Source organism: Olea europaea, unplaced genomic scaffold (assembly GCF_002742605.1).
Source record: "Olea europaea var. sylvestris unplaced genomic scaffold, O_europaea_v1 scaffold402, whole genome shotgun sequence".
Classification (NCBI taxonomy): Eukaryota; Viridiplantae; Streptophyta; class Magnoliopsida; order Lamiales; family Oleaceae; genus Olea; species Olea europaea.
Genome location: NW_019259821.1, coordinates 81,615 through 107,840, shown reverse-complemented (window position 1 = coordinate 107,840; position 26,226 = coordinate 81,615). Strand labels below are relative to the sequence as shown.

The 26,226-nt window shown below is 36.7% G+C and overlaps 1 protein-coding gene across 1 annotated transcript; it reads left to right on the top strand.

The window, feature by feature from the left end:
• Window positions 1–677: 677 nt before the first annotated feature.
• Window positions 678–3,424, top strand: LOC111387417 (pentatricopeptide repeat-containing protein At4g39530-like). Its single transcript, XM_023011971.1, has 3 exons — window positions 678–2,647; window positions 2,856–2,927; window positions 3,400–3,424. Exons 1-3 carry the CDS (start codon window positions 678–680, stop codon window positions 3,422–3,424), a joined length of 2,067 nt encoding a protein of 688 aa, XP_022867739.1.
• Window positions 3,425–26,226: the final 22,802 nt, after the last annotated feature.

Here is a 26,226-nt window from a genome sequence, read left to right as displayed (position 1 = left end):
TGCGTGGGGATTTTGGTAATTTTCTATACAGATGGATCCCGCATCCCACCTGGTACGAGTGTTGGTAGGGATTAACCCAGCAAAATTCATCAATAAATTGTTGACATTGTTTTCATTTTCTCGAGGCTAATGAAACGTCAAAATTCAAAGACACATAACAGTTAGGAAGTCAACGATCACAGGTTTGAGGAGAGTAGAGAAAATATCAAATTGAGAAAAGGATGCGCAATAGTCTAGGACTGAAACTGAAAGCAACCCCCCGCATCATCAGCGTTCAGGATTTCATAATTTTGACTGATTTTTGATCGTTCGCAAGCAGCGAGAGATCTTGTAACGGTTAACTGGCATGAAATGAAACCTCAAAAATGCACCGCCAGTCAACAAGAAAACTCTTATCGGACCCCATACAACTCCTACTCCATCACCATTTAAAACCCAGAAAATCAATTGAAGAGTGTAAACAAATCCATGCAAAACTCATACGCTCGAACCAAATCCCCTTACAAATCCACATTTTCAACATTTTACTCCATTTCTACTCGCAATGCAATGATTTGTGCAGTGCCCGTCGGGTGTTTGATCAAATGCCTCATAAAAACGTTGTCTCGTGGACGTCGTTGATTTCGTCCTACGCCCTTCATGGGTTTTTGAGAACGTCGGTTGCATTGTTCACTGAAATGTTAGAATCCACCGTGAAACCAAACACGCATACATTTTCATTTATGATTCACGAATGCACGACTTCTTGTTTGTCTGTGTTGGGCATTCAGATTCACTGTCTGGTAATCAAGTTTGGTTTCGAAAAGGATGAGTTCTTGGGGAGTGCTCTTGTGGATTTTTACTTGAAAGTTTGGAATAATATGGACGAGGCATTTCGTGTTTTTGATGGGTTGTGGAGGAGGGATCGGGTTACATGGAATGTTTTGATCTCTGGGCTTGCTGACGTTAGCGATGTTGGCGAGGTTTTGAGGTTGTTCCGCGAGATGAGAGTGGCTGATGAGTTGAGGCCCAATGATTATACCTTAACAAGTTTGCTCAAGTGCTGTTCTTTGATTATTGAGGTGGACCAAATTCATGGGCTGGCTATGAAGTATGGTATGGAAAGTGATGTAGTGGTGGGGAGCGGTTTGGTGGATATGTATGGAAAGTGTGGGAAGTTAGATACGGGAAGAAAAGTGTTCGACTCGATGGAGGTTAAAGATATATTTAGTTGGAGTTCAATAATAGCTAGTTATGTGAGGAATGGCTCTCCAGAGCAAGCTGTTACATTGTTCTTACATATGTGTAGGCAAGGTGTGAAACCTGATCAACATGTCTTGTCCAGTGTCTTGAGAGCTTGCGCAGAGGCCCGCAATTTAGAATCTGGAATTCAAGTTCATGCCCAGATGATAAAGAATGCATATCAAGCTGACTGTTTTGTTGGAAGTGCACTGATGTCTATTTATGCCAATGCCGAAGAACTTGGCAGTGTGGAAAAGCTGTTCAGGAGGATTGAGAATAAAGACATTGTGGCTTGGAATTGCATACTTATGTGTTATGCTCAAAAGGAAGAGCTAGCAACCTTTTACTCTATCAGTCTTTTTCGAGAACTTTGTCAAACCAGTACGGTGAGACCTGATATGGCAACTCTAGTAGCTCTCATAGCGTCGTGTCAGAGTGTTTTAGATTTAGCAGTGGGTATTCAAATCCATGGCCTGATTATGAAAAGACGAGTAGGTTGTGAAACTTCCATAGGTAATGCAGTAATCATCATGTATTCCAATTGTGGGTCCATTCTTGATGCTTACAAGGCTTTTGATGACATTGTCAACAAAGATGAAATCTCATGGAGTTCTATAATTGGAAGTCACTTGCAGAATGGGTTTGAACTGGAAGCTGTGAATCTCTGCAAAGAGATGTTGGCAGAAGGAATTTATTTGACCAGCTTTAGCCTTCCATTATGCATAGCTGCCTCTGCAAAGCTTGCAGCCATTGATTTGGGTAAACAATTTCACTCATTCTTTGTCAAGTTAGGTTTAGAAGGAGATATCTTTGTTGGGAGCTCCATTGTTGATATGTATGCTAAATGTGGAAACGTGGAGGCCTCCCAAAAAGCTTTTAAAGAGCTACAAGAACCTAATGTAGTGTCATTTAATACTATGATATCTGGATTCGCACGGCAAGGAAATGCTGCCAAGGCAATTGAACTATATGGAGAGATGGAGAAGATGGGCATAGTCCCTAATGGTGTCACCTTTTTAGCCCTTTTATCAGGTTGCAGCCATATGGGTCTAGTAGAAAATAGTTTAGCTTTTTTCAATATCATGTGCCAAAAGTATAATATTGAACCAGAACCTGAGCATTTTGCCTGCTTGGTTGATGTACTTGGCCGCGCTGGACGTCTAGAAGAAGCATACTGCATAATAGAAAATGACGGAAGTGTTTTGGCTTGGAAGACTTTGCTGAGTGCTTGCAGGAATTACGAAAATACAAAATTGGCAGAAAAGTGTGCGACGAAGGTGATGCAATTTGATCCCACGGACCATTCTTCGTATGTTCTGCTGTCCAATCTATACTCGAGGGAAGGAAAATGGGAAGAAGCTTCCAAGCTGAGGCAAAAATTGGTGAATGTTGGAGGAAAGAAGAATCTGGGAAGCAGCTGGTTAATGTAAGACATGGTTTCTATATACTTGTCTTGGAAGATTCATCAGATTAAGAGTTAGTGGAGATGAAGACAGTTCAATCTACTAAGAATGAATGCTGGTTATTTTATCTTGCAATTGTCAAACTTGGTGCCCGCCTCAAGATAAATTGACTTGGCTGTTAGAGGATCATCATAAGCCAAAATTGATAGTTTTTTTTATTTCATATTTCAGCAAGGATAGTGCAGTACGAGAAAATGGTGAAACAGGAGAAAATGGCTTGAATTGTAAGTTTATTATCCAGAGGTGAATGTGTGTGAGAGAGAAATCATTGTATTGACCGGCTAAGTTTTTATATTTCTGAGTGTTCGGTTGTTAAAGGACAAGTTGTCCATAAGATGAATGTAGCAGAAATGAAGATGTTAAGATGGATATGCAATCATACTAAGGGCCTATTTGATTCCCATTAATTGTCAAAAATTCATTTTGTAATAGTGATTTGATGGAGAATGTGTGGTTAAAACATAAGAAAAAGTTTTGAATTTGCGTGTAATATTATTTTATTGAAGAACGTGTGGTTGAAAATAAAAGAAAGAAAAGCACATTTGAAAATAATGAGAATCAAACCGGGGCTAAAATAAATAAGATAGAAAATGATTATATACATCAATGGCGCGGATAATGTCAATTGAGATAATTCAAGGTTGCATTGACCTAAAAAGGATTAATGTGTTGTGATTTCAATGGAGCAACATAGAAAAAATAATGTTATTTGCAGTCGTTCATTAGCGCAGTCACCTTAAATGATGTACATATGATAGTAAGTGATTTGATGCATAAAGTAATAAAAAATTACTACATTAATGCATTAAATCACTTACCGCCACATATATGTCATATAGGGTGACAACGACAATAAGCGACTAGAAATAGCATTAGTCACATAGAAAAGGGAGGGGTAGACCAAAATTAACATGGTATATTGAATTTGTCAAATACCTAGCTATTTTAGATCTCCTATTAGATTGGCACGGATGAATTCCACGACCATATATACATATAAGAATGTCCAACCGAAGCTTCTCTCCTATGAGGGAATGCAGTTCATGTAGCTAGGCATTTGTTGTTGGACAGTTATATTGGTATTGAAAAGCTTCATATGGCTAGTAGGCATTTGGTTGGACAGTTATATTCGTAATGGAAAGCCCGGTATATGAGCATTCCTCAAGGCAATAAATAGATCGAGGAGTCACTAGGCCTAACCAAAATCCAAATCGACCACAATCAACTATAGGAAGATGCTCAAAAGGATCAAATGATATTTTTGACATATGATAGTTTCCAGTCTCTATAAGATTGACATAAAACCGTGCTTGCAAAGGGAGAAAATCAAGTGAATCTAAGCTCTTTTTGTAAGGAAAGGATGCAAGCTGTAAACTAGTCTACCTTGAACAGAACTTCGATCTTCAAAAATTATCGGGCTCAACCTTGTCCGAGTATAAAGAGCTTTTAGTTTATCTAGAAAGGACACGACCAACAATTTGTCTAACAAACCGTGCCAAGTTTCGGAAGAATCCTCCATGATAACTGTCCGGTTTACGAAGCATATGATATATGAAACTCCATTGCTAGATAAACATCAGATGTGATGAAAACTGAAATTGATTTAATTCCTCAAGCTGATGATTAACTCTGCATATGTACCTAGAGCCGATGGACGAAAGCAAGTTCATCTTTCACCATGATGCTACTACATTCGAAACACTGCTCCTCTCCCATGGGAGAACATTGAAAATATTCAACCGGCAAATTAGAACCACTTATTTCTCTAAGTTTCCAACTCAGACGCAGCATCATCTGTGAACTCGTCGGATGGGTTCATCATCGGGAAAAATTCTTCACCAGGATACATTTTTAGGAATAGCTGCCATAACAAACAGAAAAACGGTCATTAGCACAATCAGCGTTATTTAACTACAGAATGAGCATGACATCTCAGTAAGTCTATGTTCAATTCGCAACTGAGTCAGGAAATGGAAGACAATTGGGAAATCTTCAAGCAGTAAGGTGGAGGCATAATTGGATACATTGCAGTATCTTCTTTTTTAGATAATGAACTCAGGTTATAATCTACCTTTGCTGTTGCATCTAGAAGACTATTGTAGTGGAGATGCTCATCCGGCATTGTCATATAGTTAATGGATTCAATTCACAGTGATGAACGAGACAATTTAAAGGCCAGAAAATTACTAACAAATGGAAAAGATCAAGTACGGTCTCTATCTGTAATAGTAAAGGAGCTCATGAATCATAATTAAAAATTAAAGAGAGGTAATATAATGCAGAATAAGGTGTAACTCAAAGATGTTCAAGAAACAATCTGGTTTTATGATCTTTTATTAATTTTAAAAACGAAATATCTAATAGGGCTCCAAGAAAAGTGTTTATGGTTAGTGGAGAAAATTTTATAAGATATATATTAATCATATGTACAAGGGAACAGACGCGATTATGAGATCTTGCACTATAGAATCTAGAGATTTCAGATTATTTAGAAGTGAGACATAATACGCTCAAAAAAATTAATTATAGTAGGAATAAAGAAAGTTATGAACACGACCCAGCCTGCCCGCTTTAGCCAGGAAAATCTAGAATCAATATATACACACACGCGCACACACTGTTTAGATTTTTAAGTTTGATTAATAACAAAGATTAAGGACTTTGACACAAGGTAATGCAGCATATTATAGCAGCTTCAATAAAATAGAGAAAAACTACCAGGATTATTGATAAATGTGTTTATGCACACTTATTTAGATCACAAATATGACTTAATTACAAGCAAAATGATTGAATTGTGACTTAATTTCTTTACATTTGTGAATTGTAGGGAACACCGATGAACATGGTGAAATTCATGGGAAAAGATGCGAAAAGGGACTAAAATGACACAAAATGAAAGTTAAAGGACCAAGGTGCAATTACCCAAAAATTGACCCGATTAACAATTCAAGGAATTGATTGAACCAAATGCCAATTGATGATGTCTAGGGGTGATGGAATGGAAAGAGGGAAGAAAAGAGGCCTAGAAGTGAAAGATTCAAATAAAGGGACTAAATTGAAGATAATAGAAGTTATAGTCTACCATGCGGCTGCATGGTAGAACTCCCGTGCGCCCGCACGAATGAATGCAGGGAATTTAAATCGAAACATGGAATAACCATGCGGCCGCACGGATTAAAACCATGCGGTCGCATGGTAATCTTTCCGATACGAAATTTTCTTTCCTTATACGATTAAAACTCCTTTGGTAACCTAATATTCACAGGATATAAATATCAAGAAACGTCCAGAAACGACTAGAACGCATTGGGAGACAGTAAAATACTTCTTGAAGAGGATTTGGAGCGCAAGAAACGAAGATTGACTATTGAAATTTCAAGATTTCTTCAAGCTTTTATAATCCGGTGATGCTTATTACTCAAAACCTAATATATTTTGTTATTTTAATCATGCTAGGCTAGATTTTCATATGCTAGAAGATCGATGAACCAAGTAATTTGAATTTTAATATCCTAGTTTTGTAATTTGACATTAAGACACATTTTTATTGTTTTAAATGATTTATATGCAATTAATGTTTCCACAATTAAGGGCTCGTAATTGTGTGAATTTGGGTGATTTATTCTTGCATTCAAGAGAATTGGAATAGATTTGACATAATATAAATCATCGTAGGGTCCGATAGGGAATAGAAATATGCCGCTATACCCTACGCGAATCTTTAAGTGTTCATAAAATCGCATGCATTTTTACATATGCTCTTATCATAGAAATATAGGCCGATGGTATGTAGAAATAAGTTTGATACATCTCGAGAGAGAGTATTGGATAAGTTTAGGAACATTGATTCGTCACAATTGAAGTGTGCTATCATATTGTGAAACTAGGGTTTAAAGTGATAATTGCATGGAAAATCGTGATCCTAGTGTGTTTAATTTCTATTGATTATAACAACGTCCGTTCTCAACATTTAGTTTTATTCTAGAGCGTTAAAATATTGTTTTGAGTTTTAATTTCAATTTACTCATTAAATTTACGTAATTAGGATTTCTTTTTGAAATTAGGGTTTTACTTAGATGTACATCCACTTTGGCAATCCAGTTTCAGTTGAGGCCACGTTAGATAAAATTTAAACTAATCAATATCTGAGGGACGATATTCGGACTCATTGATTCCACTTTATTACTTGTTAACGAACCGTACACTTGCGGTAGTTTAAAGTCGAAAGGAATAATTTCGCGAACAATTATACATGCTATAGACAAACCTATTGTTAGGGGGAAAGTTCCATCGAATGATTATTAGATCAGTGACATTTTATGACAGTCTGTTGGGCCGTTGAAAGAAAAAATGCCATTTATAAAAACACACCACAAATAAGGATGTCAAAATGGAGGTGTGGCCACACTGTAATGGATAAGATGGGAAATGAAGATATAAGCAAACAAGTAATTTGAGAGTTAATGGCTAGAGCATGTTGTACATAAAATAAAGGCACTCATTTACAAAATAATTTAATGTTAGTAGTGTTAGGCAATTTGTTGTCAAACGACCTCCCGGGCAATGATGTGACCTCAGTTTTATTTATTATCAATCGGCCTTGGCCATATGATTGAACTATATGTCGACACTACGATCAAGACAACTCAATCCGATTTTCTACAGGCCATTAGAAGCAACCTATTTTAATAATGTTGCTCGTGGCCCGTCCCATTTGCTTGGATGGCTACGATATCCATTTGGAGCCCAATACTTTTGTGTTAAGCCTCTTTTGGACCACTAAGTTAACCTACCCTAACTTACCATATATGGTCACACCTTTGGGCTATAATTCTCGGCTCCCTTCACGCCTCCGAATAGTGGTCTTCTTTACTCTTCTCTGTGAGTTCTTCTCTTCTAACTCTCGGCCTCTTTCTCTAAAGCAACTTGTATGGTTTCTCTTGTGCTATATTGATCTCATCTTGGCCGACTCTTTGTGGGTATGAATAGCAACCGTAGGTGGGAAGAAGAAAAGAGAGATTTGGGTGTGTCTCAATAGTGGTGGTGTCAACTTTGGTGGAAATTGAGCCTGGTATCACCTTGGGTATTGCTGGATTTTGGTCTCACATCTGGTATCAGAGCGAAGGTCATCTTCTCTAGCAAGAAATCGACCATAATTGGTGACGGGTTCGCAATTTTCAAAAGGGGCCGAACTTGCAACTACTTAGTCCGACCAAACGCGACATCTGTTGGACGAACGGAGGCCAGACCCATAACCAGCAGGTGGAGGCGCCTCCGGTGGTGAGGCGCATGGCGATGACGATCGGCGCGGCGGCGTGTAGAGGAGCTCCTGCGTGGTTTTTTCGTGCCATTTCACTTATTTTGATTTCCTGAACGTACTAATGTGTTTGGTTTAGTGTTTCAGGTTGTGCAGAAAAGACTGGACAATTTTGCCCCTACCTTCAGTCTGCATTTGTTGCTGATCAGAATTGCTATATTTGCTGAATCTTTAGGGTGAATAGTGGTGGCCCTAAAGTAGCAAATTCGCATCTCTCCACGTTACGGACTCAGATAGGTCCGCTCTGGTAAATTGGCTAAAACCTTTATATTTTTGCACTAACAGATCATCGTGTGGGGTGATCATTAGGTTTGGAGGTTGTCACTGCTTGGCAACCATTGTTTGTGCTAGAAATTAGGGATACTTGCTCTTAATTGTTTGATTGAGTATTTGTTTTTGGTTAAAATCAGTTTTAATTCTTAGTGATCTAAATAATGTGAAACTAGTTCTCTGCTAGACGTATCTTTTGTTGCATTGTTACTTTCGCTGCTTACTTACTCTGTTAGAACTACCATGACCTTACCTGTTCGAACATTTCCTTGATCTAAGACCGTGAGTCTTACGAAATCCTGAAAATCTAGAACGGTGTATACTGTCGGTGACCTTAGGACTACTTTGTGTGGTTTGTGTATTCTTTGACTGTTATGTGAAGATGTCAATTCACAACTTTGATTTGGGGATTTTTAACGGAAAGGGTGACTTTTCTATTTGTCAACAAAAAATGAAGGGCATTTTAGTCCAACAAAAAGTTTCAAAGGCCATTGAAAGCAATTTTCAAACTGATTTTTCAAAAGAACAAAGAGAAGAAGTCGATGAGTTTGCTTACACCTCAATCATTTTACACTTGTCTGACGTCGTTTTAAGATATGTGGGTAAACTGAAAACCACCAAAGAATTTTGAAAAAAATTAGAAGACTTATATTTGCTTAAGTCTACACCGAATAAACTTTAATTGCTCGAACGTTTTTTCAGTTTTAAAATGAATCCTTTAAAGGATCTTGATGATAATTTAGATGTGTTTAACAAGTTGGTGCAAGATATAGTTAATTGTGATGAGGCTGTGTCTGAAACTTATAAGGCTATAATTTTGCTTAATGCGATCCCTGATTCTTATAAGGAAGTTAAGAACGCCATTAAGTATGGTAGAGATACGTTGATACCTAAAATTGTCATAGACTCCCTTAGGAGCAAAGAAATGGAAATTAGCGCTGAAAAACACGATAAGATGAGCGGTGAGTTACATATGATGCGGGGTAGAACTCAATTTAGGCAAAATAGTTATGATGGATATCAAAGTGGCGGCGAGTCAAGTGGCAATGGATGGAAAAAGAAGGGCAAGGGTAGATCTAGATCAAAATCTAGGACGAAGGCTAGAAAACGCTATGGCTGTGAAAACATAGGGCATTTTATAAAAGATGTCATAATGAAAATGGCAAGTTAAAGATTAAGGAAAGAGATGAGGTAAATGTATTATCCTTTACATCTGAGATAGATAACGGTGAGGTCTATATGCTTACAAGTCCAGTTGCATACACTGCTAAATTGAATCTAACTGTTAATTCCTGCATGCATGAGTGAATACTTGATTCTGGTACATCGTTCCACGTGACGTCTGAAAAGAATTGGTTTTATAACTTGCATGAATCTAACGTTGGGCATGTTGTGCTATGTGATAAATTTGCCTATACTATTGCTGGAATTGGTGACATAGACGTAAAATTTGACAAGGATTTTGTGTGCACGTTAAAAGATGTTAAATATATTTCTAAATTGTCTAGGAATTTGATTTTAGTAGGAAGACTTGAAAAGGATGACTTCACTGGCAAAATTGGAAATGGTATGCTAAAAATGATTAAGAGTGCTTTAGTTTCCATTAAGGAAATTAAGAAAAACGACATCTATATCACTACTAGGGAAGTGATTAGAGGTTTAAACTCCTCTATTTCTTCTGTCAAGATTGATCACACACACACACATGGCATAATAGACTTGCACATGTAGGTATTAAGGGATTTAAGCTATTTAATGAAAAATGTGCATTTGGTAATGACTGTGTCAGATTTGTCATTTTGTGATCACTGTGTGCTTGGTAAGCATCGTAAAACTTCGTTCTCCACGAGTGTCCACAAAGCTAAAGGCATACTTGAATATATGCATTCTGATCTGTGGGGTCCTACTAGTAATCCCACATCGAGTGGGAATACATATTTCTTGTCTATTATCAATGACTATACTAGGAAAATGCGGGTCTATCTGTTGAAAGACAAATCTGAGACTTTTCACAATTTTAATAACTGGAAGAGACAAGTGGAAAACCAAACTGGCAAGAAAATCAATTTTTTAAGGACAGATAACGGCCAAGAATTCTGCAATACAGAATTTGATAGTATGTGTAAAGAAAATGGCATAACTAGACACAAGACCGTTCCTTACACTCCCCAACAAAACGGGGTAGCAGAAAGGATGAATAGGACCATTCTTGATAAAGTACGCAGCATGATGCTAAGTTCTGGTGTCCCTAAGTCATTTTGGGGTGAGGCTGTTATGACTGTCTGTTATCTGATTAATTTGACTCCTTATGCTGCATTGAATGGTGACACTCAGCATGAGAGATGGTCGGGTAAACTGAGTGATTACTCAATGCTTAGAAATTTTGGTAGTACTGCTTTTTCTCATCAGAGTAAGGAAAAGCTGAAACCTAGAGCTAGGAAGTGTGTCTTTCTAGGATACACCGAGGGTGTTAAGGGTTATAGGTTATGGGATAGAAGCCAAAAAGGGGTTAAGATCATCATAAGTAGGGATGTCACATTTAACAAGAATGAGATGCTATGTATTAAAAGGGAAATTGAACTTGAGAGTGAAACTAAACCAAGTGAAGAGAGAGACCCGTTTAAGGTGGAGTTAGGAAAACTCAATACACATGCCCCTACTACTCCTAATAAGGTAAAGATTCAGGTTCAGGAACCTGAGGTGGAGAACAATAACGAAGTAGTGATTGAGGAACACCCTGAGGAAGAAAACCCCTTAGCTAATTATAATCTAGCTAGGGACAGAGAAAGGAGACAAAAAAGAGAACCTAGTAGGTTCGATTTCGAATCTAAATTAGCTTTCGCCCATGCTAGTTATGAAGAACTAGCTGATAAAAAGCTAAAAACTTTTAAAGAGGCGATAGGTAGTGATCAATCTAAGGAGTGGCTTAAGGCGATGAAAGAAGAGATGAGTTCTCTAGAAAAGAATCAGAATTGGGAACTGGTACCTCGACCTAAGAACAAATCGATCGTCGATTGCAAATGGATTTTTAAGGTTAAGGAAGGTACTAGTAGTTCGAAACCCTTAAGGTTTAAAGCCAGGTTAGTGGATACACAGAAGGAAGGAATTGATTAGAATGAGATTTTCTCACCAGTTGTTAAGTACACCACTATTAGGGTCATGCTTGCCTTGGTTGCGTGTTTTGACTGGAAACTTGAACAACTTGATGTAAAAACTAATTTTTTACATGGTGAAATTGATGAACAAATCTTCATGAATTAACCAAAAGGTTTTAAGGATAAGCTAAATCCTGATTATGTGTGTTTTCTGAAAAGGTCCCTATATGGTTTAAAACAATCACTTAGACAGTGGTACAAGATGTTTGATTCCTTTGTACTCATCATAGGGTTCTAAAGAAGTAAATTTGATCATTGCCTATATTTTCAACACAATGAGACTAATAATAATTATCTATTTTTGTTGCTCTATATGGATAACATGCTTTTAATTGGCTCTTCTTCAAAGTGGATAAACAATATAAAAGCAAAATTAAGTGGTGAATTTGACATGAAAGACCTAGGTAAGGCTAAGAGAATTCTAGGCATGGAAATAGAAAGAGATAGGTCAGATTCCGTTTTGTTCTTACATCAATCTCCATGCATATCGAAAGTGTTAAAGAAATTTAATATGAGTGATTGCAAACCTGTCACATACCCCTTGCTAGCCATTTTGTTTTATCTAAAGAACAATCTCCTTGCAATGAGCGTGAAATAGAATACATGATTTGAGTCTCATACTCTAATGTGATTGATTCCATAATGTATTTGATGGTTTGCACTAGATTGAATTTAGGTTTTGCTATCAGTACTCTTAGCAGGTACATGGCTAATCCGGGTCCTGAACATTGGGAAGAATTAAAGTGGTTATTAAGGTACTTGAAAGGTACGGGTAACGTAGGTCTAAAGTTCAATGCTAATAAGGAAGGTGTAAAATTGAAGGGTTTTGTAGATGCTAATTATGCAGGAGATAGGGATGGTAGGAAATCGACATCCTCTTACGTGTTTACTCTATCAAATTCATGTGTTAGTTGGAAGTCACAACTACAACATATTGTTGCACTATCTACCACTGAATCTGATTATATTGCTACTACTGAAGCAATTAAAGAGGTCTTATGGCTTAGAGGTTTACTTCATAAACTATATGTCTTGAATGAATATGTGATTGTGTATTCTGATAGTCAGTCATCCATACATTTATGTAAGAACCCCGTCTTTCATGAACGCACTAAACACATTGATGTTAGACTACACTTTATTAGAGATATAGTATCTCAAGAGGTGATGAAACTTGAAAAAGTTCACACACTATACAATCATTCAGATATGAGCACGAAGGTGTTGCCACCGGTAAAGTTTAGAAGTTGCAAGGATCTTCTAAACATTAGTATAGGTAAATGATTTCTAATTTTATTGGTTTTCTATTAGAGGTGTCACTAATGGAAGACATTTTGTTTTGCAAGTCCTTTGACACCAAGGTGGAGGTTTTTAGGTAATTTGTTATCAAACGACCTCCCGAGCAATGATGTAACCTCAGTTTTATTTATTATCAATCGGCCTTGGTCATATGATTGAACTATGTGTCGACACTACCATCGAGACAACCCAATCCAATTTGTTACGGGCCATTAGAAGCAACCTATTTTAATAGTGTTGCTCGTGGGTCGTCCCATTTGCTTGGATGGCTACGATATCTATTTGAAGCCCAATACTTTTGTGACCACTAAGTTAACCTACCCTAACTTAACATATATGGTCACACCTTTGGGCTATAATTTTGGGCTCCCTTCACGCCTCCAAATAGTGGTCTTCTTTATTCCTCTCTGTGAGTTCTTCTCTGCTAACTCTCGGCCTCTTTCTCTCAGGCAACCTGTATGGTTTCTCTTGGGCTATACTGATCTCATCTTGGCCGACTCTTTGTGGGTATGAATAGCAACTGTAGATGGGAAGAAGAAAAGAGGGATTTGGGTGTGTCTCAATAGTGGTGGTGTCGACTTTGGTGGACACTGAGCCCGGTATCACCTTGGGTATTGCTGGATTTTGGTCTCACAAGTAGAACACATTAGAAGCTGGATAAGTAAGCCAAAATCAACAAGACCTGAAGTGGCTGTAAAAGTTGGTTTCTTTGCAAGTTATAGGAGAGGTAGATAGTGGAAGAGGCTTTATTTTGCTAACATCAAGGTTACTGATTAATGAGAAAAAGTTTACCTTGTAAATATTGTTGACAAAAGTCTCAAACCCTTTGTTATTCACTCAAGCAGACTGTGGAGGCTGAGGAGATTTACTATTTCAACTTATCTTTAAGTTTTTACAATTTTGATAGCACTAGTCGTTCATATATGATGCGAATCCCGTAGCAACGTTGACTACGAAACCCGCAACTAGATTGGTAGAACCCCAGAAAAGCCAATTAAGAGATTTGAGAGTTTGAACCTGTATCAATGAACTAAAAAACCCAACAAGATCAAAGCTTGGAAGACCCGTTGATTACACGATTAAGACCCGCACTTAGATTGTAAAACGCCACAAGATTGTAACTCTTGATAAGTTCCAATTGTTCAATGAAGAACGATGTAAAGAAAGCAAATTGCCTCTCTTTATTGAATTCTCTCAAAATAATGTTGTGTAATGTTTTTCAATGAAAATAAACATATTTATATATAGAAATCTAGAAACGAATTCTAAAAGAAATAAACCTCTAATCTTAGTTTAAAACGGAATTAAAAATTACAAGAATATTGTCTATAATAGAATTCTAATGAAATAAGGAAAGTTCGTGCCAAAAAAGGAAAATACTCGCCAATTATGCGACCGCATAGTTATTAATTTGGTCTTTGACTTCTGTTGCTTGTATCATGTTGATCCAATTCACTTCAACTCTCGACCCCAACATGAAAGTTGCCTCGTTTTGCGTCTCGAACAACGTTTTGTCAATTGTTTCTTGAACGAACAATCTCATCGCTTGTTTGACTCGTTTTACCCTAGATCGCGTCATCGGCCCGCCTTCGATTATCAACGGGTCTCGCTCCACACTTGTCTTCTTCGAGCTTGACCTTTGGATCACATCATCCCTTCCCTCTTTAAAAGGATTCGTCCCCAAGTCTACACATGCATCAAAGAGAGAGAGAGAGAGAGAGAGATAGAAATCAGACACATTAAAAGTTGCTGAAATATTATACTCACCTGGTAGGTCCAGTTTATATGCATTGTCGTTGATCTTCTCGATGACTTGAAATGGACCGTCTCCCCGCGATTGCAATTATGACTTCCTTTGCTCTGGAAAGCGTTCCTTTCTGAAATGCACCCTAACCAAATCTCCGGGTTCGAATGTTACCCTTTTTCTACCTTTGTTTGCCTCTGATGAAACAAGCTTGCTTTTATTTTCGATCTGCAACTTAACCTTTTCATGGAGTGATTTTACCAACTCTACTTTTCTTTTACCATCTAAGCTGTTACGCTCATTCACATGTAACGGAATTAAATACAAAGGGGTCAGTAGATTAAAACCATAAATAATTTCGAAATGTGGAAACGAAGTAGTAGAATGAACAGCACGATTATAAGTAAATTCAACGAAAGGTAAACACTCCTCCCAATTTTCAAGTTCTTATTGATCACCGTGCGCAAGAGTTGAATCATAGTCCTATTGACTACTTTAGTTTGTCCATCGGTTTGGGGGTGACAAGTTGTGGAAAATAACAATTTCGTTCCTAACTTACCCCTATAAAACTCGCCAAAAATTACTCAAGAACTTCACGTCCCTATCTGACACTATACTCTTTGGAACCCCATGCAAACGTACAACCTCTTTAAAGAACAAATCCGCTATATGTGTGGCATCATCGATTTTGTGACATGGTATAAAGTGTGTCATTTTGCTAAACCTATCTACCACTACAAAAATTGAATCCCGTCCATTATTAGTCCTAGGTAAACCCAAAACAAAATTCATTGAAATGTCAACCTATGGTTCACTAGGTGTAGGTAATGGTGTGTATAATCCTTGAGGTAAAACTTTAGACTTAGCCCTTTTACAAGTAATGCATCGACTACAAATTCTCCCAACATCAACTTTCATCTTAGACCAATAGAAATGCTTCCCTAACATCTCCAAAGTCTTATGTACCCCCAAAATGTCCCAAAAATCCACTACTATGTGCTTCTCTCACCAACAACTCTTGCATTGAACAATTAGGAACATATAACCTATTCTCACGAAATAAATAACCCTCATGCCTAAATAACTTATCAACAGCCCCTTTTCACAAGATTTATAAATGTCGCAAAAATCTAAGTTAGTTTCATACATGCTTATAATATGTTCAAAACCAAGTAATTTAGCTCTTAAAGAAGTGATCAAGGCATACCTTCGAGATAACGCATCCACCACTTTGTTTTCTTTAACTTACTTGTACTTGATGACGTAGGAAAATGTCTCAATGAATTCTATCTATCTAGCATGCCTCTTATTCAACTTTCTTTGACCCCGCAGGTACTTCAATGATTCATGATCGGTGTGAATAACGAACTCCTTCGACCATAAGTAGTGCTGCCATATCTCCAATACTCGAACAAGAGAGTATAACTCTTTGTCATATGTTGGGTAGTTTAGTGCAACCCCACTCAGTTTTTCACTGAAATAGACTATCGGTCTTCTTTCCTACATTAAGACTACTCCAATACCTATTCCCGATGTATCACACTGAATCTCGAAAGTTTTGTTAAAATCAGGTAATGCTAAAACAGGCGCTTTACATAATTTATCCTTAATAGTAGTAAATGCATGCTCCTGTTCATCACCCCAATGAAAACCCGCACTTTTCTTAACGACTTCAGTAAGGGGTGTAGTGATTGTGCTAAATTCTTATACAAATTGCCTATAAAAACTAGCCAAACCATAAAAACTCCTAACTTCTGTTATGGTTTTATGTGTAGGACAATCTTTAATAACTTTAATCTTTTCTTCATCTGCTTCTACCCCGTTAGCACTAACCACAAAATCTAGAAAGACAACATTTTTCATACAAAACGTACATTTCTTGAAATTAACATACAGTTGTTCTTTCCTCAACACTACTAGCACACATCTCAAGTATTCCACATGCTCATTAAGGTTTTTGCTATAGATTAAAATATCATCAAAATAAACCACGACAAATTTTTCTATATAAGCACGCAAAATATGATTCATCAAACGCATAAAAGTGCTCAGTGAATTAGGAAGTCAAAACGGCATAACTAACCATTCATATAATCCATATTTAGTTTTGAATGCAGTTTTCCACTCATTACCTTCTCTCATGCAAATTTGATTGTACCCACTCTTAAGATCAATTTTGCTAAAAATGCATGCACCATGCAATTCATCCAACATGTCATCTAATCTAGGGATTGGATGACGATATTTTACCGTTATATTATTGATGGCTCTGCAATCCACGCACATTCTCCATGACCCATCTTTCCTTGGTACAAGCAATACTGGTCCTGCACATGGACTCATGATCTCCCTTGCATAACTCTTGCTCATCAACTCCTCTACCTGCCTCTAAAGTTCCTTTGTTTCCTCTAGATTGCTTTGGTAAGCTGGTCGATTTGAAATGACAGCTCCAGATATAAAGTCAATCTAGTGTTCAATACCTCGAATCAGTGGTAACCCACTAGGCATATCCTTCGAAAATATGTCTTCGAATTTCTGCAATAAAGACTCAGCCAAACTAGGGAGTGGTGGGTTAGTTTCCTCTAAATTGAGGAGTGATTCCTTTTACAAGAACAAGATCATTTCTTTTCTCTCAACTACCGCTCTCCTCACTTCACTCTCTTTTGCAAAAAAATTCCCTCGTGATTTTTCTTTTCTCTCAGAAGACTCTCTTTCTTTTCTCTCTTGTGGCTCATCTCTCTTTTTCTCTCTAGTAGCTACCTCACCATTTTCTCTCTTACTCCCTACCTCACTGTTTTCTCTCATCTTCTCTAGCTCTTTTACCCTTTTCTCTTCCTCATTCTTCAACTAGATTTGGTCCTCATATACTTGCGCCGGTGTTAATGGCACAAGGGTAATGGTCCTCCCGTCCTTGACAAAACTGTAGCGATTCTTATACCCATCATGTATTGCCTTCCTATCATATTGCCAAGGTCCTTCCAACAAAATATGTCCCGCTTGCATTGGTACTACATCACACACTACCTTATCCCGATAACTTCCAATTGAAAGATTAAATAACACCCTTCAATTAACCCTAACTTCTCCACTTTCGTTTAACCATTGCAATTTATATGGCCTAGGGTGCCTCAACAGTGTTAAATTTAATTTCTCTACAAGTGCTACGCTAGCAACATTTGTGCAACTACCACCATCAATAATTACACTACATACCATATCGTTGACGTGACATCGAATATGAAAGATGTTCTTCCGTTGCAGCTCTGAGTCATCCACCTTGATGTGACTAGTAAGAGCTCGCCTTACAACTAAAAGATCCCCAACAATACCTTCAAACTTTTCTTCTTCACTAACCTCTTCCAACGCTGGCATATCGTCATATTCACCTTCACTTTCGGTCACCACCTCTCCATTGTCTCGTAACACCATTGCCCTTTTGTTTGGGCATTAAGAAGCGATGTGCCCCGACCCCAAGCATCTAAAACACTTGATGTCTCGACTCCTTGATATTTGTGACTCCGATTTTGGTATTGTTTTGCGAGCACTTTCATCTTTCCCCTTTTGCCAATCATTCCTACCTTTAGGCATAGTCCTATCACCCTTATTATTATCCCACCTCGATTTCCAACATGAATTAGAACCCGAAGTACCTAATGGTTGCCTAGTTGTCCCCTTCCTCTTCAATTATCTCCACCTTCATGGCTACATGCAACATATCTTCTAACTCCACATAATGCTGCAACTCCACTACATTAGCAATTTCTCTATTTAACCCATTCAAGAATCGTGCCATAGTAGCTTCCCGATCCTCAACCACATTTGACCTAATCATAAGTATCTCCATCTTTTTGTGGTAATCCTCCACGCTCTTCGACCCTTGATACAAGATTTGCAACTTGTGATAGATATCCCTATAATAGTGATTAGGAACGAACCGTTTTCTCATCAATGTCTTCAACTTCTCCCAGTACTAATCGGCCTTCCCCCACACCTACATTGTGAAGTAACCACTTGATCTCACCAAGTTATTGCATAGTCAACAAACTCTAGAACCGCCAACTTCACCTTCTTTTCTTCCGAATAGTTATAACATTCGAAAACCAATTCAACCTTTCTTTCCCACCCTAGGTACGCCTCTAGGTCACTTCTTCCTTTAAATTGTAGAATGGTCATTTTGATATTACCCATATTTCCATCCATCTCATCTCCATTACTATTCCTACCCCATCTTTTAAACCTATTGCCTCTATTCCTCATCCGCCCCAAATCAACGTCATTAGCCTTATACTCATCCAGATCACTATCATATTTCTCACGCCTTACTCTCCTAGATTCTCGCCTACCCGGTCCCCTAACATTCGACACCTCTACTGGTTGCCCCCACTAAGATTAGCCATTGAGGTATCTAACCTTATCATCCAAGCATCCTGTTTTACCCTGCAAGCTTCCTGTCTATCCAACCTATCTCTCACATCCCCAAACACACTTTCAAATGGCTGTATCAAATCATCCGTTGCACTGTTATGATTGCTGTGTCGGCTTGAATTGAAATCTTCTCATTCAGACATCTTAAAACTAGAAATTTTATCTGCCTCACCAGTATTCACTAGGAAATCACACAATATGACTTTTTCCCTCTATTAATCTCACTACTCTACCTTTTACTACTCAATGCTTTCTTCCAAGCGCTTCAAAGAACAAAGTGAACTCGAAAAATTTTAAACCCGTGGAATTTCCAACCGAATGTGAACCAAAGATTGTTAAACAAAAGAACTCGAAGAATTTTTAATAAAATTGACCCTACTTTGATTGAATGAAAGAAACTAGTGTGACTCAATAAACTTTAAAATAAACGAAATAATGATTGTCGGTAGTAACTTGCACAATAAAAATTGCAATATGAAAAAAAAAAATTGAATAGTAACCTCTTTTTTCTTTTTCTTTTTTTTCCTCTTCTTCTTCTTCTTAACTATATGTGAACAGTAACGTTTTTTTTTTACCTTTTTTTTTTGGAACAAAAAAATGAATTAAACTACCAACAAATTAAACAAAATGATTTTGGATGCTAAAATAGCCCCAAAAACAACTTTGACAAAATTTGATGGATTGAAGACTCGAACAAAGAAGAAACGAAGAACACAAGAATGGAAACTAACAAAGATGCGGAAAAATAAAGAACAAAGACTCAACGAAGGAAACTAAAGATAAAACCTGTTAAATTGGAGCATGTGCTCTAATACCAACTTTTGCGAATCCCGTAACAACGTTGACTACGAAACTCACAACTAGATTGTTAGAACCCCAGAAAAGCCAATTAAGAGGTTTGAGAGTTTGAACCCGAATCAATAAAAAAGAAACCTAACAAGATCAAAGCTTGAAAGACCCCTTGATTATACGATTAAGACTCTCACCCGAATTGTAGAACGCCACAAGATTGTAACTCTTGATAAATGTCAATTGTTCAATGAAAAACGATGTGAAGAAAGCAAATTGCCTCTCTTTATTGAATTCTCTCAAAATAATGTTGTGTAATGCTTTTCAATGAAAATAAACCTATTTACTTGTAGAAATCTAGAAACTAATTCTAATAGGAATAAAACTCTAATGAAAATCTAGAAACTAATTCTAAAAGGAATAAACCTCTAATCCTAGTTTAAAACAGAATTAAAAATTACAAGAATATCGTATATAATAGAATTCTAATGAAATAAGGAAAGTCCGCACCAAAAAAGGAAAATTCTCGCCAATTATGCGACCGCATAGTTGTTAATTTGGTCTTCGACTTTTGTTGATTGTATCATGTTGATCCAATTCACTTCAACTCTTGACCCCAACATGAAAGTTACCTAGTTTTGCATCCCGAACAATGTTTTCTCAATTGTTTTTTGATCGAAAAATCTCATCGCTTGTTTTACTCATTTTGCCCTCGATCGCCTCATCGGCCCGCCTTCGACTATCAACGGGTCTCGCTCCACACTTGTCTTCTTCGAGCTTGGCTCTTGGATCATATCAATATAATTCAACTTCAAAAGAAATAGATAGCAACAATTTTATATATTAATGATCTAACAAAAACAAGGTGGTGACAAGTTGCCGAAGGTTCTACAGACAGTTGATTCCCAGTCGAACTATAAAACAAACTTGTGAAAGGGGTGCAGTGCCGAGTTGAACATGAAAATAAGCTAATTGGAAGAAGTGAATGCTGTTGATAGTAGAAACTTAGAACATGTGATGGGGCTATAAGGAAAGTGGGTGAGTTTTATAGGTCTCACAATTTATGATCAGGCAAAATAGTAGGACGATTTTGGCATTTAGAAGCAGTTGAATCTCACTAAATATAGAAGTCCAAAGATTAGCCTCATGAGAGGTGTGGACTAGTATGCTGGGGGCACTATGCTCTTACATATAATCTGTTATGGAATAACAACATTCTTTTCAAGAAAGGTCATTAAACTTGATCATACATCAAATGTGATTTAATTCCTATTATCGTGCAGACATAAAGAGAACATCAAATGTATATTTAGAAGCGAATGGTACAAAAACTATCTATCTCTCCGGTGATCAACATGAGATACTAGAGTTTCCTCATCCCTAGATGTAGCTCCAACCAGATGCTTCATCTTCTCCTTTGAGAATAAAGCATCGTACACATAATTGTATCCAGAAATGATGAATAAGAAGTGTCAGCGGGCACAACAGGGTCAAGGCCAGATCCTCTTCATCATACTTGACCTCTAATGTTTTCAAATTCGCAACGATTTTCTTGAACATAGCTAGGTGATCTTCCTTTTGCCATGCGATGTGAATACAGCATTTGCTTTAGATGTACAACTACTCCAGCTTTAACCACAAAGCAGTCCCCATTTTCTCGTTCAATACGTCTTGCAGAATGTTATTGGAAAGGTGAAGATGAATCTACGATAAAGCCTTTCTGTCTTTTAGTTGTTTTTCCTTCGTTGTCCAATTTGCTGGCATTTTATCAAAACTCAGCAAAGCGTCATCTAAGTCCATATGCACCAACACAGCCCTCATCTTTACTTTCCACAGCAAAAATCTTGTATTGCGATTCAGCAAAGGGATATCATATTTCAATGTAGCCATCTCTGGAAAAAAATCCCAACAAATCACGAAGAACCTGCAATGTAGCTCTGATACCAATTGTTGGGAACAAGTTACCAGAATTGCTCTGATACCAATGTTGGGTGGTATTGGAACTCTCTCACTCCAAATGTTAGCTCAAGAGGTGAGGCTTTCCCTTACACTTATAAACTGACCACCAATCCATTTCACAACCGATGTGAGGCAAATTGATATTAGAGCCCAATTTATCAACAAGTCTCCGAGCCAACAGTCAGGGAGATACAAGTTTGTGTGATGCGAAGACATGTTTGGTCTTCCGCAAGCCCCGTTGTGCTTGGTGGAGACAGGTTTGGTCTTCTGTATGGCCTGATGTGTGAGGGGAGACGTGTTTGGTCTCCCGCAAAAGTCGGATGTGTGAGGAGGTGATTGTTGGACTGGTGGTCAATTTATAGAAAGAGAAAGTCTCACCTCTTGAACTAGCTTTTGGGGTGAAAGAGGCACAATACCATCCAACAATCTCAAGATCGTATAATTAATCCTCACATAAAAGACAAGTACTTGCATATGATATTCTCTTGAAAAGAGATGAAGAAGAAGAAGGCAAGTAAACATCTTCACTCTTTCCTTCAACATCTAGTTTAATCCCCTCTTTTTTGAAATTTTAATTAAATGTAAAAGAAGGAAAAAAAATTACGTTGTTGCCGTCTCCAACATAGATGTTTCTGGCATCCATGTTGCCGACGTCTATGTAAATCTTGTGGAACATGTTTCACATCTCTTCTTTCATCTGGGTCGAGCTCTCATGGTTGCAAACAGGGGTGTCAAAATGGCTCGATCAGCCTGCGGCTCAGCTCGAAAAAAATTTGAGTCGGCCGTGCTCATGGTTCGAAGAAATCGAGCGAGCTCGGCCCGAGCCCGAGCAGGCCCATGACAATTCCGACTCGGCCGAAGCCTAATTAAAGAAAAAATTAAAGGTTTGAAAGACAAAAAAAAATTAAAACTACAAAAAAAAATAGAAGCAGCAAGTATAGCTGCCCATTTCACGAGGCAGCTAGTAGAACTGCAGAAGGCTACCTTCTACAGCTCTGCTTCCATCCCCTCCCCTCACAAATTTAGAAAATAAGGCAGATTTTGTTGTCTATAAATACAGGGTAAATTTTGAAGTTTCAAATCAATTTTAATTCGCATTATTACTGTATTACAATCATTCAAATTTCAATTTTAATTTCTTCGTTCTCACAATCTCACTTCTCATATAACATATTCAATTTCTTTCACTCTAAAGTTTAATATTCAGTATTTTTTACTTTACTAGTTATTAATGAATTTTACTAGTGATGAGGTTAATCAGTTTGGTGGTAACTTGAGTACACCATTTGACTACAATGCATGCCAAAATATTCCAATTGATTTGGAGAATATTGAAGAGGAAAAAGTACTTGAGACTAAAAGGTCAAAAAAAGAATCATCGGATTGTTGGCAACATATGATACGTAAAAAAATTGATGTTCAAAATAGAATAGTTATTTGGAAAGCATGTTGCAATTGTTGTGGCAAAGAACTTAGTTGGAAGCTCGACTCGAGTACAACGCATTTGAATAGACACGTATTAAGGAGTTGCAAAGCGAAACCAGTTGATCTCGACTCGAAACAGATCGAACTAGAGTTTAGCAGCTCTAGTTCTACTCTTTCCACCTTTGTATATTCACAGGAAAGATTTCGTGAAGGAATCGCTATATACGCGGCTGCAGCAGAGATGTCGCTTACGATGATAGACCCGGTACACTTTACCCGACTCATGCAGAAATATCTCCAACCCAGGTATTCTTCTTATTGTAGAAATATCCTTCATTCCGATACTATAAAATTATATAACAAAAGAAAACAAATTGCTATTAAAGGTCTAAAACATTTTAATCGTGTTATATGGTTTACCTCTGATTTTTTTTTTTTTTTTTTTTTTTTTAAGGTCATATCACAATGCAAAGAAAGCAAGCCATAATTTTAGCCATTACTGGGAAAATCATATCACAATCCATAGTTTATTTTTGGAAGACAGAATATATTCTTTTTACTCTGTCCAATGCAATTCATCACACACGCAATCAAAGTAAATTTCTAATAATGGCTCTCGCAATATCAGAGAGATCACGCATCTTGTTGTTGAATCCCGTTAACGGTGATTTAACGTTCTTGAAATTTTCCTCACATGCAACAGCTTCGATAGATGAATCCGCCATGCCATTTTCAGCAAACCTAGGATTCCCTCTGATTTATGGACCGGTGATAATATAAAAGGTTATAATGATACTACGGCTCATTATATTGATCACCTGTAGCTTTTACATAAAATGATTATTTCATTCAAATGTGTAGATTTTCCCCATAATGCCACTAACATATACATGGTTTTAAAAAATATCATACAGGAATATGGTATACAAGATATGGTTCAAAGTTTTACTTTTGATAATGCTGCGGTGAACAAAGTTGTTGTTGAAAGATTTATTACTGATTTTAACCCCATAATGGGAAATTTATTTTTTCATTAACGTTGTGTATGTCATATTATCAATTTGATTGTAAAAGTTGGATTTGAACATATAAGTTCACCTTTAAATAAAATTAGACAAACAATAAATTTTATTACTGTGTCAGCATCAAGAAAGCAAGCATTTAACAATTTGTGTTCAGAGTATGGATTACAAGAGAAATCATTTACCACTGATGTAATACATAAATGGAACTCTACGTATCTTATGTTACATTCGTGTGAAAATTACAATAAAGTGATTTCACTATATTATAATGTAACGTAATTTGAAAGATTGGGAATGGTCTATTACATTTTACGTGAAAAATTTCTTCCAACCTTTTTTCGATGCTACAAAGGAATGTAGCGGTGTTTATTACCCTACATCTTCACTTTTTTTACAACATTTTTTCTACATTTCACAAGCATTTCCCAAATGCAGGAATTCGCCACTTTTTTCTGATTTAGTCTGCTTTATGGAGTTAAAATTTCATAAATATTGGGAAGAGTTGCCCTCTTTATTTCTTTTAGTTTCAGTAATGGACCATCGACTGAATTTAACTATCACAAAAGCCATTGTAAAGGGGATATCAAATTATTTGAATGTAGAATTATCATATGTGCATATAGAATTTCTTTTATTTGAAATGTATAATTATTATGCCGAAAATGTAGGTCATGGTAATTCTACTTCCCAAGGTTCTTTTTCAAGAAATATTTCAATAAATTCAAATAATTTATGAAATTATTTGGAAAGCAATACAAGCATTCCTTCATTTAGTTCTAATTCTAGTTCTAGTTCATCAATATCTAGAGCGATCAATGTCACTGGTAAAAATCTTGAAATTCATTCTGAGTTAGCTGGTATATATGCAATGATGTTCGTAGTATGTTACAATCAAAAGAATTACAGGAATTTAGTCTTCTAAATTGGTGGAGGTGTAATGAAAGGCAATATCTAATTGTATCAAAAATTGCACATGATCTTTTAACACCTCCGGTGTCTATGGCAGCATCAGAGGCTGCATTCAGTTTAGGTGGTCGAATTTTATCGGACGAACGATTAAGACTAAAAGAAGATATTAGAGGCATTAATATGCTTGAAAGATTGAGAATGTGCGGAGTTACGTATTCAAGAATATGTTGACAGTATAATGTTCGAAGAGTTACAGTAGATCCAAACATAGGATGTTGTAAGTTTTTAAATTAAATTTTTTTTTAAATTGTAATTTTTAAATTTATTTGTTTCAAAAAGAATTGTACATGAAATATTTTATTCATGTACAATTTTAACTCCGTCTACGTTGATTGTAGTCAATCCCAAACCCAGAAAAAGGAGGGTTGTAATTTGTAACTTTTATTTAATTTGTTATTCATATAAATTACGTAATTTTGTAAGTTGTAACTTTTATTTAATTTGCAATTCGTATAAATGATGTAATTTTTAAATTCTTTAAACTTAAGTTAGATTTGTAACGCGGTTAAACATTTTAAAAATATTCAACTATATCTATTTTAATATATCGAGAGAGTTTGATTGAAGTTGATTTTTGAGAATATAATTTACTCATATTTGGTTTGGTTAAAAATTAAAATTTTAGTAAATATTTAAAAAAGTTGATAAAACCCAAAAAAAAAAAAATCGAGCCAGCTCGGCTCTTAAAGGCCCAAGCTGAAAACTCGGGTCAGGCCAAGCCGTATTTTTCTGGCCAAGCTTTTGCTCAGCTTGGCTCAAACTCGAAAAAAGCCCGCTATATTTTACTCAAGCCGATCCCGAGTCTCAAGTTTCGGCTTATTGACATCCCTAGTTGCAAATGAAATAGTTAATCGTTCCAATGGTCACTGAACTAGGTCCATATTTTTTATTGATCCCTGAAATTTAAAATGTCGAGTTTCGATCACTAAACTTAGGTCTATGTATTTGATTGCTCACCGAAATTTAAAATGTCAAATTTTGGCTACTGAACTTTGAAAAATATTGTACATTACTCAATGTAAACTCGATATTGAATATTTTCCACTTATTCACAATGAGGGCAAAAGTGATTGGAAATAGAGAGGATTGTTGTCGATAAATTTATTCCTCTATTTATGGAAGTCAAAGTATATATATATATATATATGCTCATCAATTTTTC